Raw genomic sequence first — 23,381 nt, forward strand, 5'->3', positions numbered from 1 at the left:
ATATTTACATTTTTTTTAACTTCTTGCCTTGTCTGCAAATGTGATTCATACCTTAAAATTCCTATCTTATCCTAAGGGTAAGTTAATATTAATGGAAGAGCCACAGTAACAGCCACAAGCGTGAACTTTGATTTTCGCTTGTGACGTTGCAGTTTACAGCGTTCAACGTTTGTGACGTCATAATAAAACTCGTCAATTTGACCTTTGACTACTTGTTGCATTTAGAGGCATTTAAACATCACGGAATTCAATGGAAAAACACAGTAGAATGTAAATATAATATGATAATCATACAAAATGAAGGGCTTCTAGTTTGTTAAAATACTTATAAAAGTGGATGCTAAAGAATCTAAAGAAATTGTTCTTTTTATCTCTGAAAAATCCCAATTCTTGTACAGTATGACGATGATTTAATGAGAAATGAATATAACGACGAATAGAAATGAACTTAATAATTTTTGTTTTAATCGATGTAATAAAGAAAAAAAATGACCGGTGTGATACTTAAGATCTATAACTATAACGACTTGAAGGCTGCATATATGCCATAAATATACGTGAGGAAGTAGATGTTTTGGAGCAGGTTAAAGTTTTTGGAGCCGGTCACATATATGTAGGTAAATGTCTGTATTGACATTTTAAACCTTTATGGTTGATATCAATATCGATACAAGGGTTGATCCAAAAGTAATATCACGCACTACAAAAAAGCTGTATTACAGATAAATAAGGCATCCAAAATATTATCATAATTTTAACTCGAACAGAAAATTAGAAAAAATGTTAAATTATTAAAATGTTATAAATGTTCAAACTCCAATGAAAAATTAGATGAAATTTATTTCAATTATTAAAATGTTTTGATAAGTCAAAGTATATTAAAATATTGAGATATTGAGAGAGAGAGAGAGAGAGAGAGAGAGAGAGAGAGAGAGAGAGAGAGAGAGAGAGAGAGAGAGAGAGAGAGAGAGAGAGTTAACGGGTGTTTTAAAAATAGTTCCAATTTTTTTTGAAAAGCATGGTTTTCTTATTCATACAGATTATCGAAAGAGAGAAGTTCCAAACGATTAAAACATTTTTAAAAAAACCCAATATATTACCAGTTACTATACACGAAGAGGGTAATATGATACACCCAACGAAAAAAAAAAGAGATAAAAATAAAGTGTGAATACTTTGAATCCAAATATGACGTCGCTGATATGTTATCATCAGGATTCGAATAAGTATTGCTGTCCCTTTACGCTGAGATTTTACGATCTGTGCATCGCATCTGTGACATTACTTTTGGATCAACCCTCGTATCAGTATATATATTGAGTCTGATCTCAATTACATGTATCATTATAATAGCACATGTTTAAGTTTGGGGAGCAGTTGCAAGTCGGTAAGAGATTTGGATCTCGCTACATGTTGGAGTTAATACTGGTGTCAACACATTTAGACTTACATGGTAAGTTATCACAGATATACAACATAATGGTATAGCTTCAGATACTTAGATTAATCTCGATCATCCTAAGGTTAACGTTAGGACAGGTTAATTAAAGGTTTGGGAGCTGTTCAAAGCAAGTTTGAAAGTTTGACCTTGTTACACATTTTCTAGTAAACCTTTGTCCATACTAATTAAGACTGTCGTGGTTCGTGTAACTTTAGATACCTAACATAAAGCTCGCTTCGAATATTATATAAACCTTAAGTCTGAACTCGTTTGGAATTCAAACCATGATCGTGATTTTCCCGATGCTATTTTTAAATGGTCCTACTTTACTCAAATTAGCTCGGTGGATGCGATCGCTAAGGTTTGTTAATATAAGTATTTCAATTTTTACTATTCCTATAATATTGTATCAAAAGCAACAAATGATATTTAACACATCATGTCATATATCATATAATACAAACAATCATACATATGATATTTTATGTTGTTATACTTTCATGTTAAATACTGACATCTGATTGGTTAAGACGCAGTTAATAATATTTACTATTACCCTCAGCGTTAGCAACGCACTTGGCAACGGGTAACATTAAAAAATGTTACATGCGCGAAAAATATGCGCGTACGGTTCGCTGTAGAATTCACGTTATTCCTATATAAAAGCAGTAAAATTTTCTTAAATTTTTTTAAAAAGACATTCAGTATAACAAAATAAATAGTGCCTGTTTGGGAGGATAACAGTTGAAATTGACACCCCTCGAAAACCATTGTCAACCTCCGCTTCGCGTCGGTTGACAATGGTTTTCTCGGGGTGTCAATTTCAACTGTTACCCTCCCAAACAGGCACTATTTATATAATATGATACAGTATGTGAATTTAAGATATAAATACAATTTGTTAAAAATAGTTTTATAATGAGATAATTCCCTTTATTAAACGTATATTAACACTACAGTACAGAAAATAATCTGTTTACTATCAAACTTAAACCAATTTTAATCCTATGATACATGCTTGATACATTTTATTACAAAATACATTAATTATTATATGATTCAAATTAGTACAGTTATATGATATATTATGATATTGTTTCATATTACACAATTTTTACCATTTGTTGAGTTATTGAATCATATGGTTTTTGTTTGTTTTTGTTTTATTTTTTACATTTTCATCATATCTTATACTTTACTGGCATTGGTTGATTTTTTTTGCATATCTTTTAAGAAGTTCATATCTCACATTTGAGAAAGCTTCTTTTAAATATTCTCTTTTCAAGGCAACTTGAAATACAAAGTTAGTCATAGAAACGTCACAAATGCGCCATAAACGTTACAGATATGCCATGATCGACGAAATACGCCACCGTTTCTTTGTGTTTATTTTATTCATTTCGCAGCCAAGTCAGACAACACGTGACAGTGTAAATCAGGCATCTAGAACGGAAGTGAAATCTCCACGTCCGCTCCACCCATGCACAAGTCAGCCACATGTATAAGTCCTTGAATGGACCCATCCTTTAACACTGTTGTTACAATAACGCAAAGTACAGGCGAATCTCGAAGAGGAAATTCCTATAATAGATACTTCATTTTATGAATGAATCGCCACACTAGTTGTGAACAGTCTGCTTGTTCACAAGAGGATTGGTGTGGGTGTTTCCTAGTGCTTCAATGACTTCCTGGATATAAAAAAAATATATATCCATTTAACAAATTATAAAAAAAACTTAATGAAATAAAGTATATGCTAAAAGCTAAAAAGGTTTGCAAATTACAAACAGAAACAAACTATAAGTAAGAAAAGAACGAAAGGGAAGAAATTATGCTGCATGCTTCCATGACCAAACCTTAACTTCAGTATTGAAGGAAGCATTCAATGTAAATTCGTTTGCTTTCTTTCAAACTTCTCAAGATTTTTTTCCAATGGTTTCGGAACAAAGTTTGCCTATACATGTATATCTGTTGGCATCTTCCCAAGTCAATATTTTCTAATCCGCCCCGCTACTCACAAACCTTGTGAGTAACGGATCAGAAACCCTTGACTTGGGAATATATTGGAAACAACTTTTTCCGTTAAATTTTTGTTTGTTTTCAGAGTCATCAACGATGATTAAGAAATAAAAATAACTCTATTGTGCTGTGTATATGTAATATTTCCCTTGATTAACCGAAAGATATGCTTAGCCACGAAAGTCGGAGTTGAATAAAGAGAACAACCTCCTACAATATTAATGCAGGATCACATCGCCTGAATATAGTAATTCGCAGTTACATCAGCTTTGGGATTTCCACAGATGCACCGCACGAGCGAGGTAGTGACAGAGTAAAATTCATGAATGAAGTTTATAAATGTATAGTTTTGACGCTGAACATACTATTTCCTCATCATTAAGTGTCGCGTCAAATCTGTGAAAACTCGGTGAATTCTTGGTCTATAGTAAAGGCGACGATACAACATGGTCAACAACAGGCGTGAATCTTCACAACCAGAGCTAAGACGGTATAGCATATACCCAGACCGCAGAGTCCACTTCAATGAGGCCTTAGAATGGGATGAAGAGACGGTATCAACATGGCAGTAAGTCTGAAATGTATTCTCCGATTTTGATGTCAGACGGGTGGTCGAGGTAAATGTGACGAACATGAAGCCCGTGGTGCCTCTCTTTTTCGGTGAGCACAAGTTTGTGATTTTTCTTTCTCTTTTAGATCAGGAAATCAACTCAATGGGACATCGTATCCCTACTCAGACTTTACGGCTAACCGAGAACCGTACCAGAGAAAGTACTCCGCCGCCCTCAAAGTACTGAAGCCGCTTCGACCCAGGTCTAAGTAAGATATTAGACTTAAGACATTTGTCTATTTTGGAAATGAGACATTCATAAAAAAGTAACCATCTAAAAATATTCTATACGTGTTTCTTTGCAGGGATGGCAAAATACCAATAAACAAAGCCGGTTTCTTCTCATATCTTTTGGTCACATGGATGTCCAAACTGATCTGGAAAGTCTTCCGCCATCGTAACGAACAATTGAATGAGGAGGACATATGGACATGCCCGGACGAGGAAAGCGCCAATGTTAATACGGAAAGGTCTGCGTGAATTGAAAATTATATATGTCGACAGACTTTGTATGTCTGTAACAAGTGATGTCTTTAAAGAAACTCATTATTTTCCCAAAAATAGATTAGCAAGATTATGGAATGATGAAGTGAACAAACGTGGAAAAGAAAAGGCGTCATTTCTCAGGGTGTGGCTGAAATTTGCGAAGACTCGAATCATTGTCACCTTGGTTATTATAGCCATTAATGCGGTCTCCACATTTTTAGAATCGGTGTGTAATGTCTCTATAGATAGTAAATGCATACAATGGCAAAATTTTTTACTTTTTTATTATATTTAAACCAATTTTGAATAAATTTCCTGATATTATTTTTAGGGATATTTGTTGAATCTCATAGTACAATATCTAGAGTCGAAGGAGGAAAACCTGTGGTATGGTATTAGTCTAGTCGTCTGTGTAGCTGCCTGTCAAATTGTGAGAGCAACGTCATTTTGCGTCATAATAATATTTGGTGTTCAAACAGGTACGCAATAATCATAGTGTGGTTTCCCTTAAAGCCGTATTTTCAAATAATACGAATTTCTCAGTATTCATTGACTTTTCATTTGACATTTATAGGCGTTCGCTTTAGAGCAGGATTACTGGGACTAGCTTACGACAAAATGTTGAGATTGAAATCTGTCAGAGGGAAGCAATTATCAGAGGTATAAAAAGTGCAATTTTCTCCCGAAAATAAAATCCTTAAAAACAAAACAAGTTATGTAACCTTTCGTTGCTTTTTAGATGATCACTATTTTTGGTGCCGATGCTTATCGCGTATTTCTTAACAACGTGACGTTTGCATACCTTTTGGCTCTTCCAATCTACGTGATTATAGGCGCCATTTACACGTATTATTTGCTGGGGCCTTGGTGCTTTGTAGCCATCGGAATATTTGTATTTTGTTATATCATTCAGGTGAGCTATATTAACTTTAACTACTGAATAATTATCAGTTAAAAAATCTCCACGCCCAAAGTACTAATTCTTTTATATTTTAAATTTCATCAAATTTCAATTTGACAGGCAAGATTGACGTCCGTAGTTGCATACTTACGAGTGAAAACTTTAAAGTTTACCGATAAAAGGGTAAGTGAAAAATATGGAGTCATATCAAGCAACTTATATTTATTCAAGGTGGTCCATCCAAAATTATCATATTTCATATCCAATAGATTGCAAGTTTGATCATAAAAATCTTAGTGTAATATTAAAAGGCTTTATTAAATACTCAATATTCACGTTTGGAATTATAAAAAATAATAGTAACACATTTAACACATCTTGAAGTCCATGGGAAAAATTTATTTTTTAAATATGTCGATTAGTTCAAATCATTTTCTTAAAAATATCGTGGTAAAAAGTTGCAAAAGCTTTGCCTTCCCTTTAAATTTTTTTAGGACTCTTTAAAAATGTTTCAAGGGCAAAAGGTTAAATTAATTGACTGCAGACATACTCCCCACTTTTGTTTATGTCAGCCTCATAATAATTTTAAAGGATGTATTTAAATGTATTAAACGAGTTGAGATCAATTGAAATTGTTAAATTCACCTCAGTAATGGATGGATTACCTTAACATAATGACCTAAGGTATATATATAGCTTCCATGCTTGGCAGGTACGTAAAATGACGGAGTTGATCAACAGTATGAAACTGATAAAGATGTATGCATGGGAGAAACCATTCAAAAGCGCCATTCAAGGTATATTGCTGTTTATAAAAGAGAGATAACTCACAATTGCCTTTTTCCACGTGAGCAATATTGCTACATGTAATAATTGGAAATTAAAATGAAAAAGAAAAATGCAGAATTTTTTTTGGCACTTTAAAAATATCTTCGTCGTCTTTATAGAATTAATCCACTGCTTTCCTTTTGACTGTTGCAGATATAAGAAAACACGAAAAGAAGTATCTCTTTTTGTCGGCCATTTTGAATTCCATCAGCACCGCCATTATTCCTGTCACCCCGACGCTGGCTTCTGTTGCCACCATAGCTTCCTACAAAGCAGCCGGCAACGAACTGTCTGCTGCCACGGTACTTATTTTGTCATAATGTCTGTCGGCACTGTTCAAACTTAGAACTGTTCAAACTTATTGTCAGCTGAAGACGTATCTATAGAAACATTTTTTCTTTCTTAATCACAAACGTCCAACGTGATGATAATAAACAGGGGTAAAGCTTATAACCTATCCCCTTTTAAAATCCTCACCCCTAAAAAAAATTGAGAATTTTGGTGTTTGGATAGACAGCGTGTCATTTCCCTCAACTTGATGCTGTATTACTAGTACCTGTCATCGAGTTTTATAAATCTATTTATGTCATTAATTCAATTTTAAATCATTCGATTGATTTAAAGGCGAGATCATTATAACTGAAAAAAAAGGAAAAAAATTAATTAGATATTAACAGTATATGTCCATTTCAGGCGTTTGCGGTGATTGGGACACTGAATTTTCTGCGCGTGATTGTCTCTTTTATACCATTTGCCACCAGGGCATTGGGAGAATCCAAAGTTAGCTTTGAAAGGATGAAGGTGGGTAAAGATTCAAGAATGTCAGTATAAAATACAGGTAGTGGGGGGATACCCTGAAACTTGGAACACAGAATTTCCATTTGTTGGAAATTGTAATTTTCATTATTCAACCCGTATCAAAATCATGATGTATCATTGATGTGTACAGAATATTTCTATTACATGCATCTAAACACTATATACATGATAAGGAAATACATTAAACCTATCCTAACTCATTAATCATTATGAATAGAATACTTAGTCACATCATAAGTATCGTACAAAGTTTTTAATGTTACATGACATGTTCTACTTAAAGCAGTATACATGGCCTGATTTTTACCCGAACAACTTCATAATAATGAAAAAATAAATAGGTCTAATACACCTGCCACAATAATGACGTAGTTTTAAAGTTTTATAAAATAAAGATAAAGTATCATTTATCATTTTTTTTTTCAGTTAACGTACAACTGAATATAAGTAATAGGAAATTATTCTTTGAATAATTATAATAATTATTTAGTGATAATTATGGTCGGGCGTGACCAAATCTTTCGTAAAACCCTTTGGATTTAATTTGATTTTATCACAACCGCCAAAAATCATCACCATTATTTCAAAAAATATTTACAGCGTCACCTGATAGCGGACGAGTATCAGACCCCCTCAACCGACTGTTCTGACCCGTCCCTGGCGATAGAGATCACGGACGCTACCTTTATATGGGACCCCCCGGAATCAACAGACCAAGACAAAAAGAAGAAACAGAAGAAAGGTAATAGAGCAAAGATAAAAAAAAAATATAACCAATTTCCTTACGCTGTCGTGAAGAAAGATATCAATGAAATATTTTTATCATTTTTTTCCCCCAGAGATAGTCTTGAAACCCTCAAGTCAACGAAGAGACACAATTTATCTTCAGAATTTGAGTTTTCAGACAAAGAAGGTACGATTTGGCAATGAAATTGTTTGCTTTTGTGGACTTTTCTTGAATTCCATAATCCCAATATGGTATTCAATGAACTTGTTTGCTATTATATTTTAGGGTCGGTTAATTGGAATATGTGGACCAGTCGGATGCGGAAAGTCCGCCTTTTTATCATCTATTTTGGGAAGAGTAAGATCTGATTACATGTTATAGACAAAGTACCTTTTAATCAAGTGACAATAAATATTTTAAAAAAAAGATGATAAAGTGGGACAGTGCTTTTGCGTTTAATGATACTATTGAAGCAACATAGACTTGTCTCAGAGAAATCAAAAGTCATGAAAAAAATCTCTACCGAACATTACTCTATAAACCAATTCTAATGAAATATCCATCCTTAGATATCTATGGCATCTGGTCATTTAGCAGTAAATGGGTCTGTTGCATACGCAGCTCAGCAAGCTTGGATTTTCAATGGCACTGTGCGAGACAACATCTTATTTGGGAAACCGTACGAGCAGGAGAGGTATATAAAGTGAAATATGAATGGTTACTGGTTCGAACCTCTTTTTTCCAATATATTTAACTCGCGTTGCTTACACCAATGGTATTTATTTTTCTCTGTTTTCAGATATCAGAATGTATTGTTTGTTTGTGGACTTCAACCGGATCTTCTTCTTTTGGCAAATGGCGATGAAACCGAGGTAACACCCCCCCCCCCCCCACACACACACACACACTTCGACTAAAATGAAATGTAAAAAAAAAATAAGTCTGAGATCAAACTGCAAACACTTTGCTTTTGATTATGTTATCGAAGGTTTCATGAATTAAGTTTTCTAACTTTCCATAGATAGGTGACAGGGGTACAAATTTAAGTGGGGGACAAAAGCAGAGAGTGAGTCTTGCGCGCGCAGTTTACAGCGACGGCGACATCTACTTGCTTGATGACGTATTGTCAGCTGTTGATGTACACGTTGGCCGTCACCTCTTCCACAATTGTATCAAGAAGTTTCTGAATGGTAAAACCATCATCTTTACAACGCATCAGCTACAGGTGAATGCAAATTTGCATTTGATTATTGAAAATATGGTTTTCTGTGTTTGTATGATTCTGTTTTAGTGTGCAATATCCCCAAAACACACATTTCCTTCATTATACTCTGTCGGCCAAAGTTTGACCGAAACCATAGGGTATAATCGAAAATTTTGTAAAAATGTCAAAATAAAACCATTTTTGCAGTTACATTTTCTTTCTGTGGTAAGAAGGTAACATATAATGATTATCAAAATTTTTTTTATTTTACCAGTATCTGAAACACTGTGACGAAATAATGGTCATGGAAAATGGAGAGTTCGTTGAACAAGGAAAGCATGACGATCTCATAACACTGAATGGATACTACAGTTCCATGATGAAGCAATTCCACCAATCCACGGACAATCCCACGAGAGCAACTAGTATGTGCAGTATCTTAATACTATCACAAAAAAACCTAAAACGATGATACCAAATTTTTTCCTTTCCCTTTTTTACTCATTGATATTTTTTTCATAAGTTGATGATGTAAAGCGCGTTGAAGACGAAGACCAAGGCGCCACACCACAACAGAAGAAAACAGAAAACGGAGTACAGAACGGAACAACAGGGAAGAATCCGGAAATAGGCCAACTTCATAAAGAGAAATCATATAAAGGTGATAAAAACTGTTAAATTAAAAAATGTTGCAATAAATGATTGCAATACGCCCGTCTTTAAACAGATTTATATTAAATATTATGTACTGTGATATTAACTGCTATGTAATCAAACTATCATAAATGGCTAAAAGTCTAGAAGGCTCATTTGAAATTAGAAACCCAATATCACTTAGACTTTGTTTGAAGCCTTGGAGACAGATATTCAAGAAGAAGAAGTATTCACAGTTCCTATGGCGTAATTTTTGGGGGGTTTTGGGGTTTTTTTTTCTCTTATATTTTTTTTTACCAGAGGTAACGTTCGTTTTCAGGAAAATTGAGCAAGTCTGAAGAAATGCAGGTTGGCGACATTACATGGGGGACGTACTTTTCTTACGTGAATGCCATGGGCGGAATCTGTGTAGCTATTTTTGTTATCACCTGTAGCATCCTCACTTCCGGTTCTGTAGTGTTCAGTGATTGGTGGCTTAGTATATGGATCAACACATTCTATGTATGGGGTAACTTCTTTCTTTTCACAGTTTGAAAACCCAGAAAATAATTGTACATAGTATTTAAGATTTATTTCTGTTCACACTTTCTTTCAGACAAATTCGGACAGTGATTTTAAGAACTCGTCCATTGTGCCAAATAGTTCAACACAATTCAATACTACTGAGATAATGGCAACGACCAGTATCAGTTTGTTTTCGAATGAAACCATACCAGTTGTTTCTCAATCCTCTTCTGGACTTGATTTTTATCTAACGGTCTATGTGTCATCGATGGGAATTATAATTGTGATGATGATTGCCAAAGGATTTATTGGAGCCACAGTATGTATCATGATGTTCCTTTACCGATCTCATCAACTTCAAATCTTCACGTCAAAATAATCAGCAAAATTGTTAACTTGAATCAAAAATTGCTTACTAGAAACCTTTATTAAGAAAAAATACTCTAATTACAGTATTATGTTCGAGCGGCTTGTAGGCTCCACGATATTGTATTGACGAACGTGATGAAAGCGCCAATGCGATTCTTCGATGCCAACCCACCTGGAAGAATTCTTAACCGTTTTTCAAAAGACTTGGACGAAGGTAACATATAGGCCTACACAAGAATGCTCTGCGATTTTGCGTCTTGTACCTTTGCACATATACAAATTCTAGTTCCACTGACTTCGTTGCAACTTATCATCAATATTTTCATTCATAATAGCCGATGTTTATTTACCCCAACTTCAAGACACGTTCTTCCAAATCGGCAACCAAGTCCTGTTATCACTTATATCGGCCATTGTTGTCTTACCTTGGATTGCCATAGCAATAGTGCCTGTAGCCATATTCTTTTACTTCTTCAAAATCGTGTCGTCTGTCTCGGTGCGTCAATTCAAGCGTTTGGAAAACATAGCGCGGTCGCCACTTCTTGGTCATGTAAACACTTCAGCTCAGGGCCTGACAACGATCGTAGCATTCAAGCAGCAAGCAAACAGTATTCAAAGGTATGCAATAAGACGTCATTCTTCAAATACAATTTTTGGTTATTTCGATAACTGTTAATCAAATTATGAAAATTTCAGCATCCGGAATTTTACGGACGTTTCGACTGTAGCCACTTTTCTGATAGACATCGCAATGCGGTGGATTGGAGTGCGGCTGGATCTTGCGGCGTGTTGTATCACCATAGCCACCGCTCTAGCTCTGATTCTCACCAAGGGATCCACGGACGCCGCTCAGGCGGCCTTAGCGCTCACTCTCTGTATTAGGGTATTCAAATCTTTTTGTTTAAAACATTATAGACAATGTGTTTTGTATTTATTTCCCTAAATGCAGCCATATCATTTCAGTTGTCGTTACCTTATCTGTTCCTATGATTTGAAAATAAGTTTCTATTAAAAACATTATTTTTTGCGATTATTGTCCCCCTCTCCGCAAACAAGCACACACGTACGATACCTCCTAATTTGTGATGATGTCTCAAAATATTCGAGGAAACATTCTAAGAAAATTAGTGTATTTTATTTTCTGAGATCTAACGCATTTGCAAAAAATCCATAATGAACGAATTATCAGTTAAATTGATGTTTAACTTTCGAACTAATTAAAACTTCATGTATGTTATTAACGTACCGTAATGTTAGAAAAAGGCACAGTTTGAAATAATTCTTCATTTGCACACTCTGTTGCAGTGTATATAGCATACAACAAATGTCTGTTTATTCCGACGGGACAGAAATTATCGCCTCGCACAGATATATATAACTGACTTTGTCAAAAAGTTCATATAATTGAAATCCCAAATCCAATTTGGACTTCGGCAAATAAACATTTTGTATAAAATTTAATGACAAAGCAGTCAAGATACGTTTCTTTTTAAAGGTTGTATCAGTGATGCAGTTCATGATACGAATACTGAACGATGTTGAGGCAAGATTCACATCAGTCGAACGTCTTCATCAATATGAAAAGGTAATACATGTACTTGTAATATCCTGTGCACTGATCTAATTTTTTGAGCTCCGCTCTGCAGGCGCTCTATAGTGATCTGTCTGTCCGTCCGTCCTCCCATCCGTCTGTCCGTCCGAGATCGCTTGTCCAATCTCTCTCCTTGGCCTAATCTGGTTCATATTCATCCACAGAGTATCTTTGCATAAAGGGTGTTCAGTGACCTTGAACCATGTTTCTAGGTCTAAGATTAAGGTCATAGAAGAAATATATATATGAAATCCTTGCCCTGGGCATTTCTTCTCTCCTCTTGATCAAATCTGGCTCATAATTCACTTACAGAGTGTTTACGGTCAAAGATAGTGCAGTGACCTTGAATGAGGTTTGTGAATCAAAGGTCAAGGTCATATCAGACCATTAAAAATCTTTCTTTTTTTTCAGAGCAAATATATTTTCCATTTAGCCCAATTTGGCTCATACGTCATATAAACAGAACTACTGAGTAAAGGGTGTGTAGTGAATTTGATCCAATTTCCAAGGTCAAACGTGAAGGCCGTAGCTGAATTATATGAATTTCTTGTTCGGAGCCCATCGTCTCTCCCTTTGCTATAATCTGGCTCATACATCACCCACATGGTGCTTTTGATCAAAGAATATGCAGTGACCATGAATGATGTTTGTAGGTCAAGTGTCAAGGTCATATCACACAAAAATCTTTTCTTATTAGTATATATATATACTCTCCACTAAGCTTTATTACTTTTCTTAAACGAAGCTTTTTGGTTATAATGGTGAGCACTGACCTTGAACCAAGTCAATGTAAAGGTCATAGCAGATCTCTGTATAATTAGTTATAGACTGCATTTGCCTAATCTTGCTCAAATTGAATTAAATTCCCTGTATGTAAGAGGTAATTAGATTAAATGAGAAGTTCTATGCCAGCTAAAGTTTTAGGTAATGGTCAAAGCAAAAATCTCTGAAATTCTTTTCATCCTATGTCCATTATTTAGGCGGGGCTCTTTGAGATGGTCACCATCTCAATGTTGTTTAGTTGACTTTTATTTTCATCCTTATTATTACAATGAAATTATTCGAAAATATTATGATTTTGCTAGTCCCATTCACTCTCGAATTGACATCCTTAATGAATGCACGATGGAACATTAATAATGTGTTCATGAAAATAACCAATCCACAAATTTAAACCGCAGAAAATTGACAATCCACGTGTTTTTGTCTCCACGAAATTTAAACATCAGTATACACATTCATTGAAAATGTTGAAAGATTTGAATTTGCAACTTAGGAATTGGAATCGGAGAGTCAGACTTTCGCCGAGACCCCTGCGGAGAGCTGGCCAAACGAGGGCCGGGTTATCTTCTCCAACGTTCAGATGAGATACAGAGACGATATGGAACCCGTTCTGAACGAAATAAAATTTGATATTCATCCTCGTCAAAAAGTTGGAATTGTTGGTCGCACGGGAGCAGGTGTGTTAATATTTGATGACATTTTTTACCGTAAACGTGGCATACCTATTTTTCCTTTATGATCAATCCTATGTAATTTGTAGGCAAGTCCTCACTAGCTGCTGCATTGTTCAGACTGAATGAGTTATCCGGGGGATACATCTATATAGACGGGGTGGACATTGCAAAGATTTCTCTGGAACTATTACGATCCAAGCTCTCCACCATTCCCCAGGATCCAGTTTTATTTGCTGGTACAATGCGGTAAGCAGCGCTACTCGGACGCTATTGTGAATATAAAAAAACATTATAACAAGATCTTGGACTCTGAGAAGTTTAAAAGTCAAACAGCAATGTGAGGTCTGGCTTTTGAGCTAAGACTACGCAAACGGTGCATACCGGGATTTTGCTTGAAACCGCGTCATTTTTTAAAACTTGTTCTGACGCACGAAATAGATAGCTGCGTCCTACTGAAAGTCCAAGATCTTGTTAAAATGATTCTAAACCATCTATTGTCATAGTTGTTACAAAGCATGAATTTTTGCGTTAATTTGCAGTATTATGCATCGATACCGAGTCTAGTGGCATCTACTCACAATTAGTGAAATTGTTCTCTGACCAAGTAGGACTAAAGGCGGTTAAAAGATTGTAATACTTTAATGGTCGGTAATAACGTTTGTTTTACGTCTATATTTGTACTGTTTTATACTATTAAGATATATTTATTTTGTTAGATACAATCTTGACCCCTTCGGACAATATACTGATGACGTCATGTGGTCTGCATTAGAAGCTGTTCATATGAAAGAAAAGGTGAAATGCCAGAATTGCAAAAATTGATTATGTTCCTTCTCATAATAGGATTTTTTTGTTTTTGTGTTTATTATATAATAACAATTTTTTTCTTCAAATTAAGGTCAAACAATTCGAAAATGAATTAGATTACATGATAGAAGAAAACGGAGAAAACTTTTCAGTTGGAGAAAGGCAGTTGATATGCTTAGCCAGAGCTATTTTGCGTAGAAATAAAGTAAGTCAAGTTAACAAGATATAAAATTTGAATTACATTTGTATTTGAATCTTATAAAGATAGCTTGTATAAACAACGTCCTGTAACATACAGATTCTAGTACTGGACGAGGCCACGGCGTCCATTGATACAGCAACAGACGCTAAGATCCAGCAGACGATCAGAGAGAGTTTCGCAGACTGTACGGTCCTCACAATAGCTCATCGCCTCAACACCGTCCTACATTGTGACGTCATCATTATTATGGAGGCTGGAAAGGTCAGTTTTAAATCCTTTTCACGCTTACTGTAATCGTGATTGTTTTGCCTCGGACTAGAATGTCGCGACGTCATTGGATGAAACGCGTCACGTGGCTGCCTTACAAATTTCTTTAAAAGGCAAGCGTCAAAATTTATAGCGCAACATGGTGGACGTAACGTTATTTGAACTTATTTTCAACACAAACGTTTGTTTACATATCAAACTTTAGGTCCTCGACAAAACAAAACACTTATTAGGTTTGTTACTGACTGTTTAAAGAAATTTGTGGGGTCGGTAAAGTCCATAGAAGGCTCGGCTCCACCTCGCCTTCTATGGACTTTACCGACCCCACAAATTTCTTTAAACAGTCAGTAACAAACCTAATAAGTAATATTATATGTTAATGAAATGATAAAAAAACAAGTCGAATTTACAATGCATATTATGGTATAATAAATAACGAAATGCGCTAACATCGAAAATATATTATCATAATGCCGAAACATTGGGTTACAAGGCTGACAGATATTTTTATGACCTCCGGTTTACAGAGTAGATATTATGTTAATATAGCTTATTTTAACGATTTTGAACAAGAATTGGTTGTCTAAGTGTCCAATTCGCTTACCTATAACTAAATTGTGGTTGCATCAAGTCTGCAGTAACCTGCATTTATTTAGCTATGATCCATAACATTTGTGACATTGCATAAGATTACCAGGTCGTTGATTAATGGCTCCATATTCTATAATTTATTCGACATTTAATTAAAGATACTAAAACCATCATATTAAAACAATATATTCTGTCCCATACCGTCTTATAAATCTGCACGTGTCTGTTAATCAGCGACCCTGGTCAAGTGATTTAAATATGACCCATTTTATTATCATGGTAATGAGACGTAGGTGAGTGAGTGAATTAATTAAGGATTGTTTTTGCTAGGTGATGGAGATGGGCTCCCCACAGGATCTTTTGTCGGACCCCAGATCTTACTTCAACACCATGCTCTCTGCCCAGACCGTTAAGACGCCGTCCCCCTAGTGAAATCGTCAGACTGTGGTCTTTATAGGACAGACTTGTGTTCATTCATTAATTAAAATGTCAGTCATCCAAACCGCATTTGTTCGCGTTTGTTAGACAAGTACTAGGTGACAACATTAAAATACAAATGAACCTTTTGTTTGTGAATTGAAAAACTACTCTCTCTCTCTCTCTCTCTCTCTCTCTCTCTCTCTCTCTCTGAATTTTTGGCTTTTACCTCTCCATTTTTCAACAATAAAATTGACGATGAAAGAACTTATTATTGAAAATAGAGGTTTTTTTTATGAAACTCATTTTTTTTACATTACATTTTACGCAATTAAGGAGAGAAAGTTTAAAAAGTAAATACATGTAAAACAAAAATATTTAAAAACTTTCTTTCTCTCTTGCCCCCCCCCCCACTCTTTTAATAACATGAGGGTTACAGTTTGAGTTATATTTAAATGTGTCAAACTGTTTGTTTTCAAGGGGGAAAAGTCTGATTAAAATGATAATTTTATAAGATTGGAATTTGGAAGTGGTTTTGTTATTAAACTTTTCTTTGATGCACATCAAATTTATAAGACAGAAGTTGATCTTATTAACATATTCGACGAAATAAAAACAATGCTTTTACATAAACTGTATAGTGCATGTGTTAGCATACTAATTGTAGAAAATCCATCTGACTTAACCAAACTTCTTCCTTCCTTGCTATAAATATGTCTTAGATCAATCGATGACGATGAAAAAAATTTCCCGAATCATTCAGATTTGTCAAATCAAATTTATGCCCGTATCTCTGTGAAATAAACATGGAATTTATTTACTCAATATTTTGCTATAAATACTCCCTAGGACGTTCCAAGATATGATTTTATGCTATCAATAACAAAAATGGCATTGTCAATTTATCAGCGAAATTGATCGTCTTCTATTTTCTTAAATCGGTTTAATTTCATATGCAAATTTATTCAGTGACGTAAACACTGTTGTTGTAGAAGTGCATAGGTAACTGGTATATATTAATTGAGCAACAAACTCTCCTTATTATTTCTAAAACTTATTTATCTTCAACAAGGATTAGCCACTTACTGTGAACAATATTTATTTATTTTCATCAACAAGACCCGCAGAATTTATTTTTTTTTGTCGCTTCAGAAAAACACGGTAGGTAGTCTTATCCTATTTCTCATCGCTGCTATGATTGATCATTAATTATTTGAATTTTATCCCTCTTTTTAAAGAGCTGATAGATGTTTGTACCGAGTGACAGATTGTTGTTACCATCCTACTCACTGGTTTTTTATTCTTTCTCCACAGAGACCACTGCAGATGAATTAGTCAAACAAGCTGAATAATTTGTCATCACGCCAGAATGGGTTTGTTACGGAACAATTCAGTGACCGAGGAAGGCTTCACAGTACAAGACAACGCTGCTCTGTGCAGTGACACAGTCGAAGCTTCGATACCCCAACACGACTACATCCAACCCTCTCCAGCCATGTTGGAACTTGGAGCCCATTGTAAAGACTCAGAACTTTTCAGAAAGTGTGGGATTTGTTACGAGGTGCCGATAAACGGACGAGTTTTGGATTGTTTTCATACTTTTTGCGAGTCCTGTCTGGAACGAGTCTGGTGTGACGCGTGCGTGATAAGATGTTCGTTGTGTTCAAGAACCACTCCGATTCCAGACAGGGGCATTACTAGTCTACCTAAGAACATATTCTTATCAACGAACCCTGTGGGGGATATCCAATTGACTTTACCCTGTGACTTATGTGACAATAGCCAGCACGCCGAGGTCCACTGCCTTGATTGTGAACAGAAGATGTGTTCCTCTTGTCGTCTGATACATTTAAAAAGTAACGCGTCTAAAACACATACGGTTCAAGTTTTAGACCCTAGTAACATACCTATGCCAGACGATTTACATGGATACCATTCAAAGAAAATCGCGAATAGTTGTGAAGATCACGGCGAGGAATTAACTTACCACTGTAGGATGTGTGCCAAGGCAATATGTAAACTCTGTAGGAAAGACCCAGCGCATAAAGGCCACCGGACCAAACCTCTAACGGTTGTCATGGATACAAAACGTCAGCTTCTTACGCAGAAAATGACATCAATAGAAAATGGTCATTTCGAAGTTTTAAGAAAAAAGTTGTACAATACAAGAAAACAAGCTGACGCGCTGTCAAACAACGCCAAAGATGTCATAAATCAAATTGTCACCAGAGCCGAAGACCTAAAGCACGATATCGACATTGCCAGCGACGCTCTCATTACTGAAGTACTGGAAAAGAAAAAGGAGAGCTTGGAGAATTGTCACTCAATAGAAAAGATAATCGAGCATGAAATTCTGGGCATTGGCAGCTCTTTACAGTACATCTATAGCCTACTTCAACATGGGTCACCTCTTGAGATCTGTGAAGCTTTGCCAGCTATCAACACTATTCTGGACAGCTACGATGAAGGGGAGCAGATTCCTAGATTGGAGAAAACTGACATTACATTTGAACTTGGCGACTTGACTTCAGAATCTGTCAAGCGCGATTTCGGAACCTTGACTACCCGCAATAGGGGGCGTCTATGGTCAAGGAAGATATCAGCAGGCTTTGGTTGTTTACAAGATGTAAGCATTAGAATGCAGACGTCTTTCGATTTCCCTACTTCTTCATTGGAAGAGGTCCAGGAGGAAGAGGAGGTGCCGATACACGCTCTAACAGCATCAATAACAAACGACCATCAGATATGGACGTGTGCGGGATGGAACTCTTCAACCATTGCTCTTCTTGACAGCCAAGGTAACCCTCAAGCTTCGGTTCCAATCGGCCATAAAGTGGATGACATTTCTGTTTCCATGGACGACGAGTTGTTCATTTCTTGTTTCCACAAGAAGATGCTTGTTCGTTATAACATTTCGACAGTAGCCATGGAGACGGTTCCATTGCCGTATTACCCGCGTGGTATAACATCTTGCGCCGATGGCGGGCTCTTTGTTTGCATGACGGACAGCTATAGCTCCTGTGCATCCGATAACAGCAGGCGATTTGTTGCTAAATACACAAAGGACTTGAAACTCGAAAAAGTTTTCGAGTTTGAAGACAACAAACGACTTTTCACCAGACCTTACAGAATTGCTGAAAACATCAACGGTGACATTTGCGTAACAGACAAGACCTCGATGGGTTCCGGACGAGTTGTCGTTCTTGATCGCAATGGCAAGTTCAAGTTTGCATTTGAAGGTCCATCCAACAACCAGTGCAGCGGGAACTTCTCCCCTGCCGGAATCACGTGTGACAACTACGGTCGTGTCCTTGTGGCCGACACGAACAATAACTGCGTCCACGTCCTTGACCCTAACGGGAACTTTGTGGGCTTTCTCTTAAAACAGGGAGATACCCCAGTTAGTCCCCACTCCCTGTGTATTGACAGCAATTGCCAGCTGTGGGTAGGAGACGAAGAAGGAAACATAAAATTATACGACTATCTGTAAAAAATAATCGAAGGACTGAAATACCATTGTTGACTTTCAAATGTTAAAAGATGCCTGGTACTTAAACATGTATATAATTGATCGAAAATTGTATGTGATTTATTGCTTTTTATTAAAATCCAATGAAAAAATTCCTTTCTTTTTGCAGTCTTGAATTTACCTTGAGCAGCCTGATATAACTAAGGTCGCTTAGCACCAGTCTGATTTCATTATAAATGCCAGACTGGTGTTGCTTTGGTATCCTTAGAAACAATTGCAAATACTTACAACCCCCTCCCCCCAAAGAAAAAAACCCCGCTGCTTTTGGTGGCTCATACGGGGTGGTGGGCAGGTCCCAAAAAGAGGATTTGGCCACAGGCCAATGTAATGTATTTCTTTTGCATATAAACACCACCTTAGTAAGATAGATACCTATAAACCACAAAAGAACGCATTTTACTGATTATATCTAAATTCCTCGGTATTCATATACAATGTGTAAATCATTCTCAAATGTACTTTATCTACAATCGAAATATCTTATAGTTGAAACAGCCAAAAAGTGTGTCAAGTACGTTGTTTTTAATTAATGGCATTCAACATTAATCATCTTGATCAATCTTAAATTAATCAACGTATAATAAATTTTGAAAGTATGAAATATGTCGTAGTTTATTAAAATCAATCGTATTCAATAGCCCTATTGTCATTCATAGAAAGGCTGATTCAACTTAGATTTACCAGGTATCTCAATGTTCAAACCGGTTCGATCCAGTTTAGATCAAAGACTGTTAACTATTTATTGCCTTTTTCAAGAAAATCAAAAATATATATTATGTTAAGGATTAATGTGTACAACTTGCCGGTGTAACGAAGAATTTTGACCCGGGTTGAAAATTGATCCGGGGGTCATTTTTCAACGTTGAATATTGATACCAAAGATGTTGAATAAAGACCCTAATCCGTTGAAAATTGACCCGCATCGTGGAATTTTGATCATGAAACCGGTTCAAAATTCAACAGCAAAGAAGCACAAATTAACGAATCAATATTATAACTTGAGATTATCTAATTAAAAATTATCAGTTTTTACATATTTATTCTTCACATTTACATGTTTACATGTTTCAACGGGGGAGGAGGGGGGGGGGGTTAAAATTAGACTGAAATGATTATATTTTGAATTTACATATTATCCCTTTAAATATGTAATAACTACTTTTTTGATAATAAACTTTCGCGTATAATTCCTGTTTTGTATGATATCTAGGCCTATATATTAAAAAAGTATATATGTTTTTTTAAGAATACTTGTATACATGGTTTCACGTTAAACTATTCAATTCAGTAAAACTTTTTTTTTAATAATTCCCTGGAAAAATGTACAAATATAAATAATTCTTAAAATTACAATACGTCATATTGTTTAATTTTGGTTTTACGTTCACCCAGTTAATTGAAACTTTGATATTATTTATTGTAAATTTACTAGGTGGTGTAAATACAAAATTTACATTATGTCATATTGACATTTTAGTGTTTGTACCCACTCAGTTTGTTACAACTGTGACTATCTGAATTATTAAGCTCACTATATAAAATGATTTTAGAAGAATTAACTCTGATCCCTGTCACTGTCCTGGTTGCTTCAATTTGTACAATTCGGATTTTTCCTTGATACATCTGCTCCACACAACATCACCATATTCCAATCTAGGTCTGATAAAAGTCGAATTTTAACAAGTGTTTATCTATCAATTGCATGCTTGAGTAATCTTAATATATTCAACTTTTTGCACGCCATTTCATGTATACCATTAATATAATTAGATCAACCATCCTTCGACTGTATATTTAGATGCAAACCTACATTTTTAAAATTGATAACATTTTTGCTGTAGAGGGTATTGGTATTTGTTTTTAATTTTGAGAAATATATTACGTCAGTTGCCTGTGTTTCTTTACAGGTAAATAATGGAATTGAAAACTCAAAATAATAGAAATAAATTGCATTTTTGGGAGTTGATTTTAATAAACTCTCCTGTGCAGTTACTCTGGCAAACCGAAAGTGAAACAGTGTTTGGACCTAAGCACAAATCATCACCGCTGACAAGACCTAGTTCTCGGAAATCATCGATAAATTCGCTGTAATGAATTCTGAAACACTGTTTTTCAAGGAAACTTATTTATAAATACCTTGAAAATAGTCTGATTTTATATGGTAGAAACAATTTAGATATTTTTTGTAGTGGTATGTATTCCTACACTAGAGTTTACCATAGTCTCGTTCAACCAGACGATCGGTTGTTTCCGTAAATCTTCAACACGCAGCTAGAGAATCTCTCTTGCTTTTTGGGGATTAACGGAGACAGCCGAGCGTCTGGTTGAACGAAACTAAAGTTCAATATTGCTTGGATCCATAGAATTTTTCAGAAATATTTCGATTACTGATACCTACCTTCTTGGAATTAATAGTATCTTTAAATATAACACGACATGATTTATATGGGGTTTTCTCGAAATTCTTTTCGAAAAAGTCCGAGTATTCATATTATAAAAAACGTGCCTTATTGAAATAAAAACAAGAAACTACTTGCCATGCAAAATAACGTATTGTTGATTCTAAAATAAATAATAATCGATAAAATCAACTCCCGTCAGTACTTCAGTACTTTGATTTAAAAAGGAAATATGACTCTGCATATGCAGAAAATTGGAAAAAAAATTAAAAACATGTATTAATATGTATATGCTGTGTATATATGTATAATACAGTTTATATAAAAAAAGATAAAAAGATGACAACCATTCATTTATTATTTTGTCAGGGAAATATTCTGACCTCTTCAAATTAAACATAGGTATCTGACATTATATCCTTTTGTCTTAATATAAATATATATATACCCTTTACCCAATAAAACAGTATAGGTAATATATTTTCAATTATTTGAAAAATATACAACGTCAGGTGCCTGTCGAATACAGCTCTAGGGCCCGTTTCACAAAGATTTCCTAAGATGTTTCCTAATATAGAACTTAAGATATGCCTAAGTTAAAACTTAGGAAGTCCCTAAGATTTGTCATAGCTGTTTCACAAAACTTTCTTGGCGTAACGCAATTCACTAAGTCTTATCTTAAGATATATTGTAAGCCACTTTCATATCATATTATCAATTCTAAACTAATACCGATCATGTAAATTCTTATCAATATGATACGAATTTAAACTAAATATAATTGAATGTATTAACTCATTCCCTTATTCACCTAGAAACTTCTTAGAAAAAAGTAAAATGTGTAAATAGTGTAGTGTTTGTGTGCATGTATCAAAATTTTGTACAATAGTTTACCTTCACACGCATACACGAGTAGATAAGAATTACGTTATAAACCCGCATACTCTTTAAAAATTGTATTTTTGGAATATGAGAGAGAAATAATTGGTCATAGTATCTTTCTTGATGATTGCTACATATGCATATATTTCTTTATCGTAAATATTTATATAAGGAATAAAGAATCATTTTTTGAGTAGTATGAGGTAATAATTTTGGTTGGGGCGTGATCAAATCCAATAAAGCCTGAAGGGCTTTATGATAGATTTGATCACGCCCCGACCGAAATTATCACCTCAGAATATTCAAAGAATAATTCCTTATTACTTATATTTATATAATTTTTAGCCATCGTACGATTAAATATTTAAATATAAATAAGCAAACCCCGCTGGCGCCTCAATTTGGCATCATTTGTATTATTGGTTATATAGTACAAAATCGATACATAGTGTTATCACAGGCAAAGACACTGGAAAATGTAAATATATGAATATGACCGCATGATCGATCAATTGAAAACATTGGTTCCTGCTAGAATTTTTTTTTTATTCTTTATAAATGTTCGAGTGCATTTTATTGTTTAGTTTGGTCCATTATAAATAGCCCGTGTAAACATATACAGATATGCGTAATCCTAAATTAAAAAGGTTCGTTGAGATATCAAAATATGATTGTAC

The 23,381-nt window shown here is 35.0% G+C and overlaps 2 protein-coding genes across 2 annotated transcripts; both read left to right on the forward strand.

Moving 5' to 3' along the window:
* Positions 1-3,573: 3,573 nt before the first annotated feature.
* Positions 3,574-16,039, forward strand: LOC105329772 (ATP-binding cassette sub-family C member 5). Its single transcript, XM_011431192.4, has 31 exons — positions 3,574-4,028; positions 4,157-4,279; positions 4,376-4,540; positions 4,635-4,782; positions 4,888-5,035; positions 5,131-5,216; positions 5,296-5,469; positions 5,578-5,640; positions 6,170-6,254; positions 6,439-6,587; positions 6,979-7,086; positions 7,705-7,846; positions 7,944-8,017; positions 8,117-8,188; positions 8,401-8,525; positions 8,631-8,703; positions 8,853-9,056; positions 9,310-9,460; positions 9,559-9,696; positions 10,009-10,190; positions 10,285-10,512; positions 10,647-10,776; positions 10,898-11,180; positions 11,259-11,445; positions 12,058-12,147; positions 13,430-13,613; positions 13,697-13,856; positions 14,327-14,405; positions 14,509-14,622; positions 14,716-14,880; positions 15,808-16,039. Exons 1-31 carry the CDS (start codon positions 3,907-3,909, stop codon positions 15,904-15,906), a joined length of 4,251 nt encoding a protein of 1,416 aa, XP_011429494.3. The 5' UTR covers positions 3,574-3,906; the 3' UTR covers positions 15,907-16,039.
* A 133-nt stretch (positions 16,040-16,172) lies between these two features.
* LOC105329766 (E3 ubiquitin-protein ligase TRIM71) lies at positions 16,173-19,519 on the forward strand. Its single transcript, XM_011431178.4, has 2 exons — positions 16,173-17,055; positions 17,209-19,519. The coding sequence occupies exon 2, from the start codon at positions 17,264-17,266 to the stop codon at positions 19,382-19,384; it is 2,121 nt and encodes a 706-aa protein (XP_011429480.3). The 5' UTR covers positions 16,173-17,055; positions 17,209-17,263; the 3' UTR covers positions 19,385-19,519.
* The last annotated feature ends 3,862 nt before the right edge of the window (positions 19,520-23,381 follow it).

The sequence above is a fragment of the Magallana gigas genome, chromosome 2 (genome assembly GCF_963853765.1).
Source record: "Magallana gigas chromosome 2, xbMagGiga1.1, whole genome shotgun sequence".
Taxonomy (NCBI): Eukaryota; Metazoa; Mollusca; class Bivalvia; order Ostreida; family Ostreidae; genus Magallana; species Magallana gigas.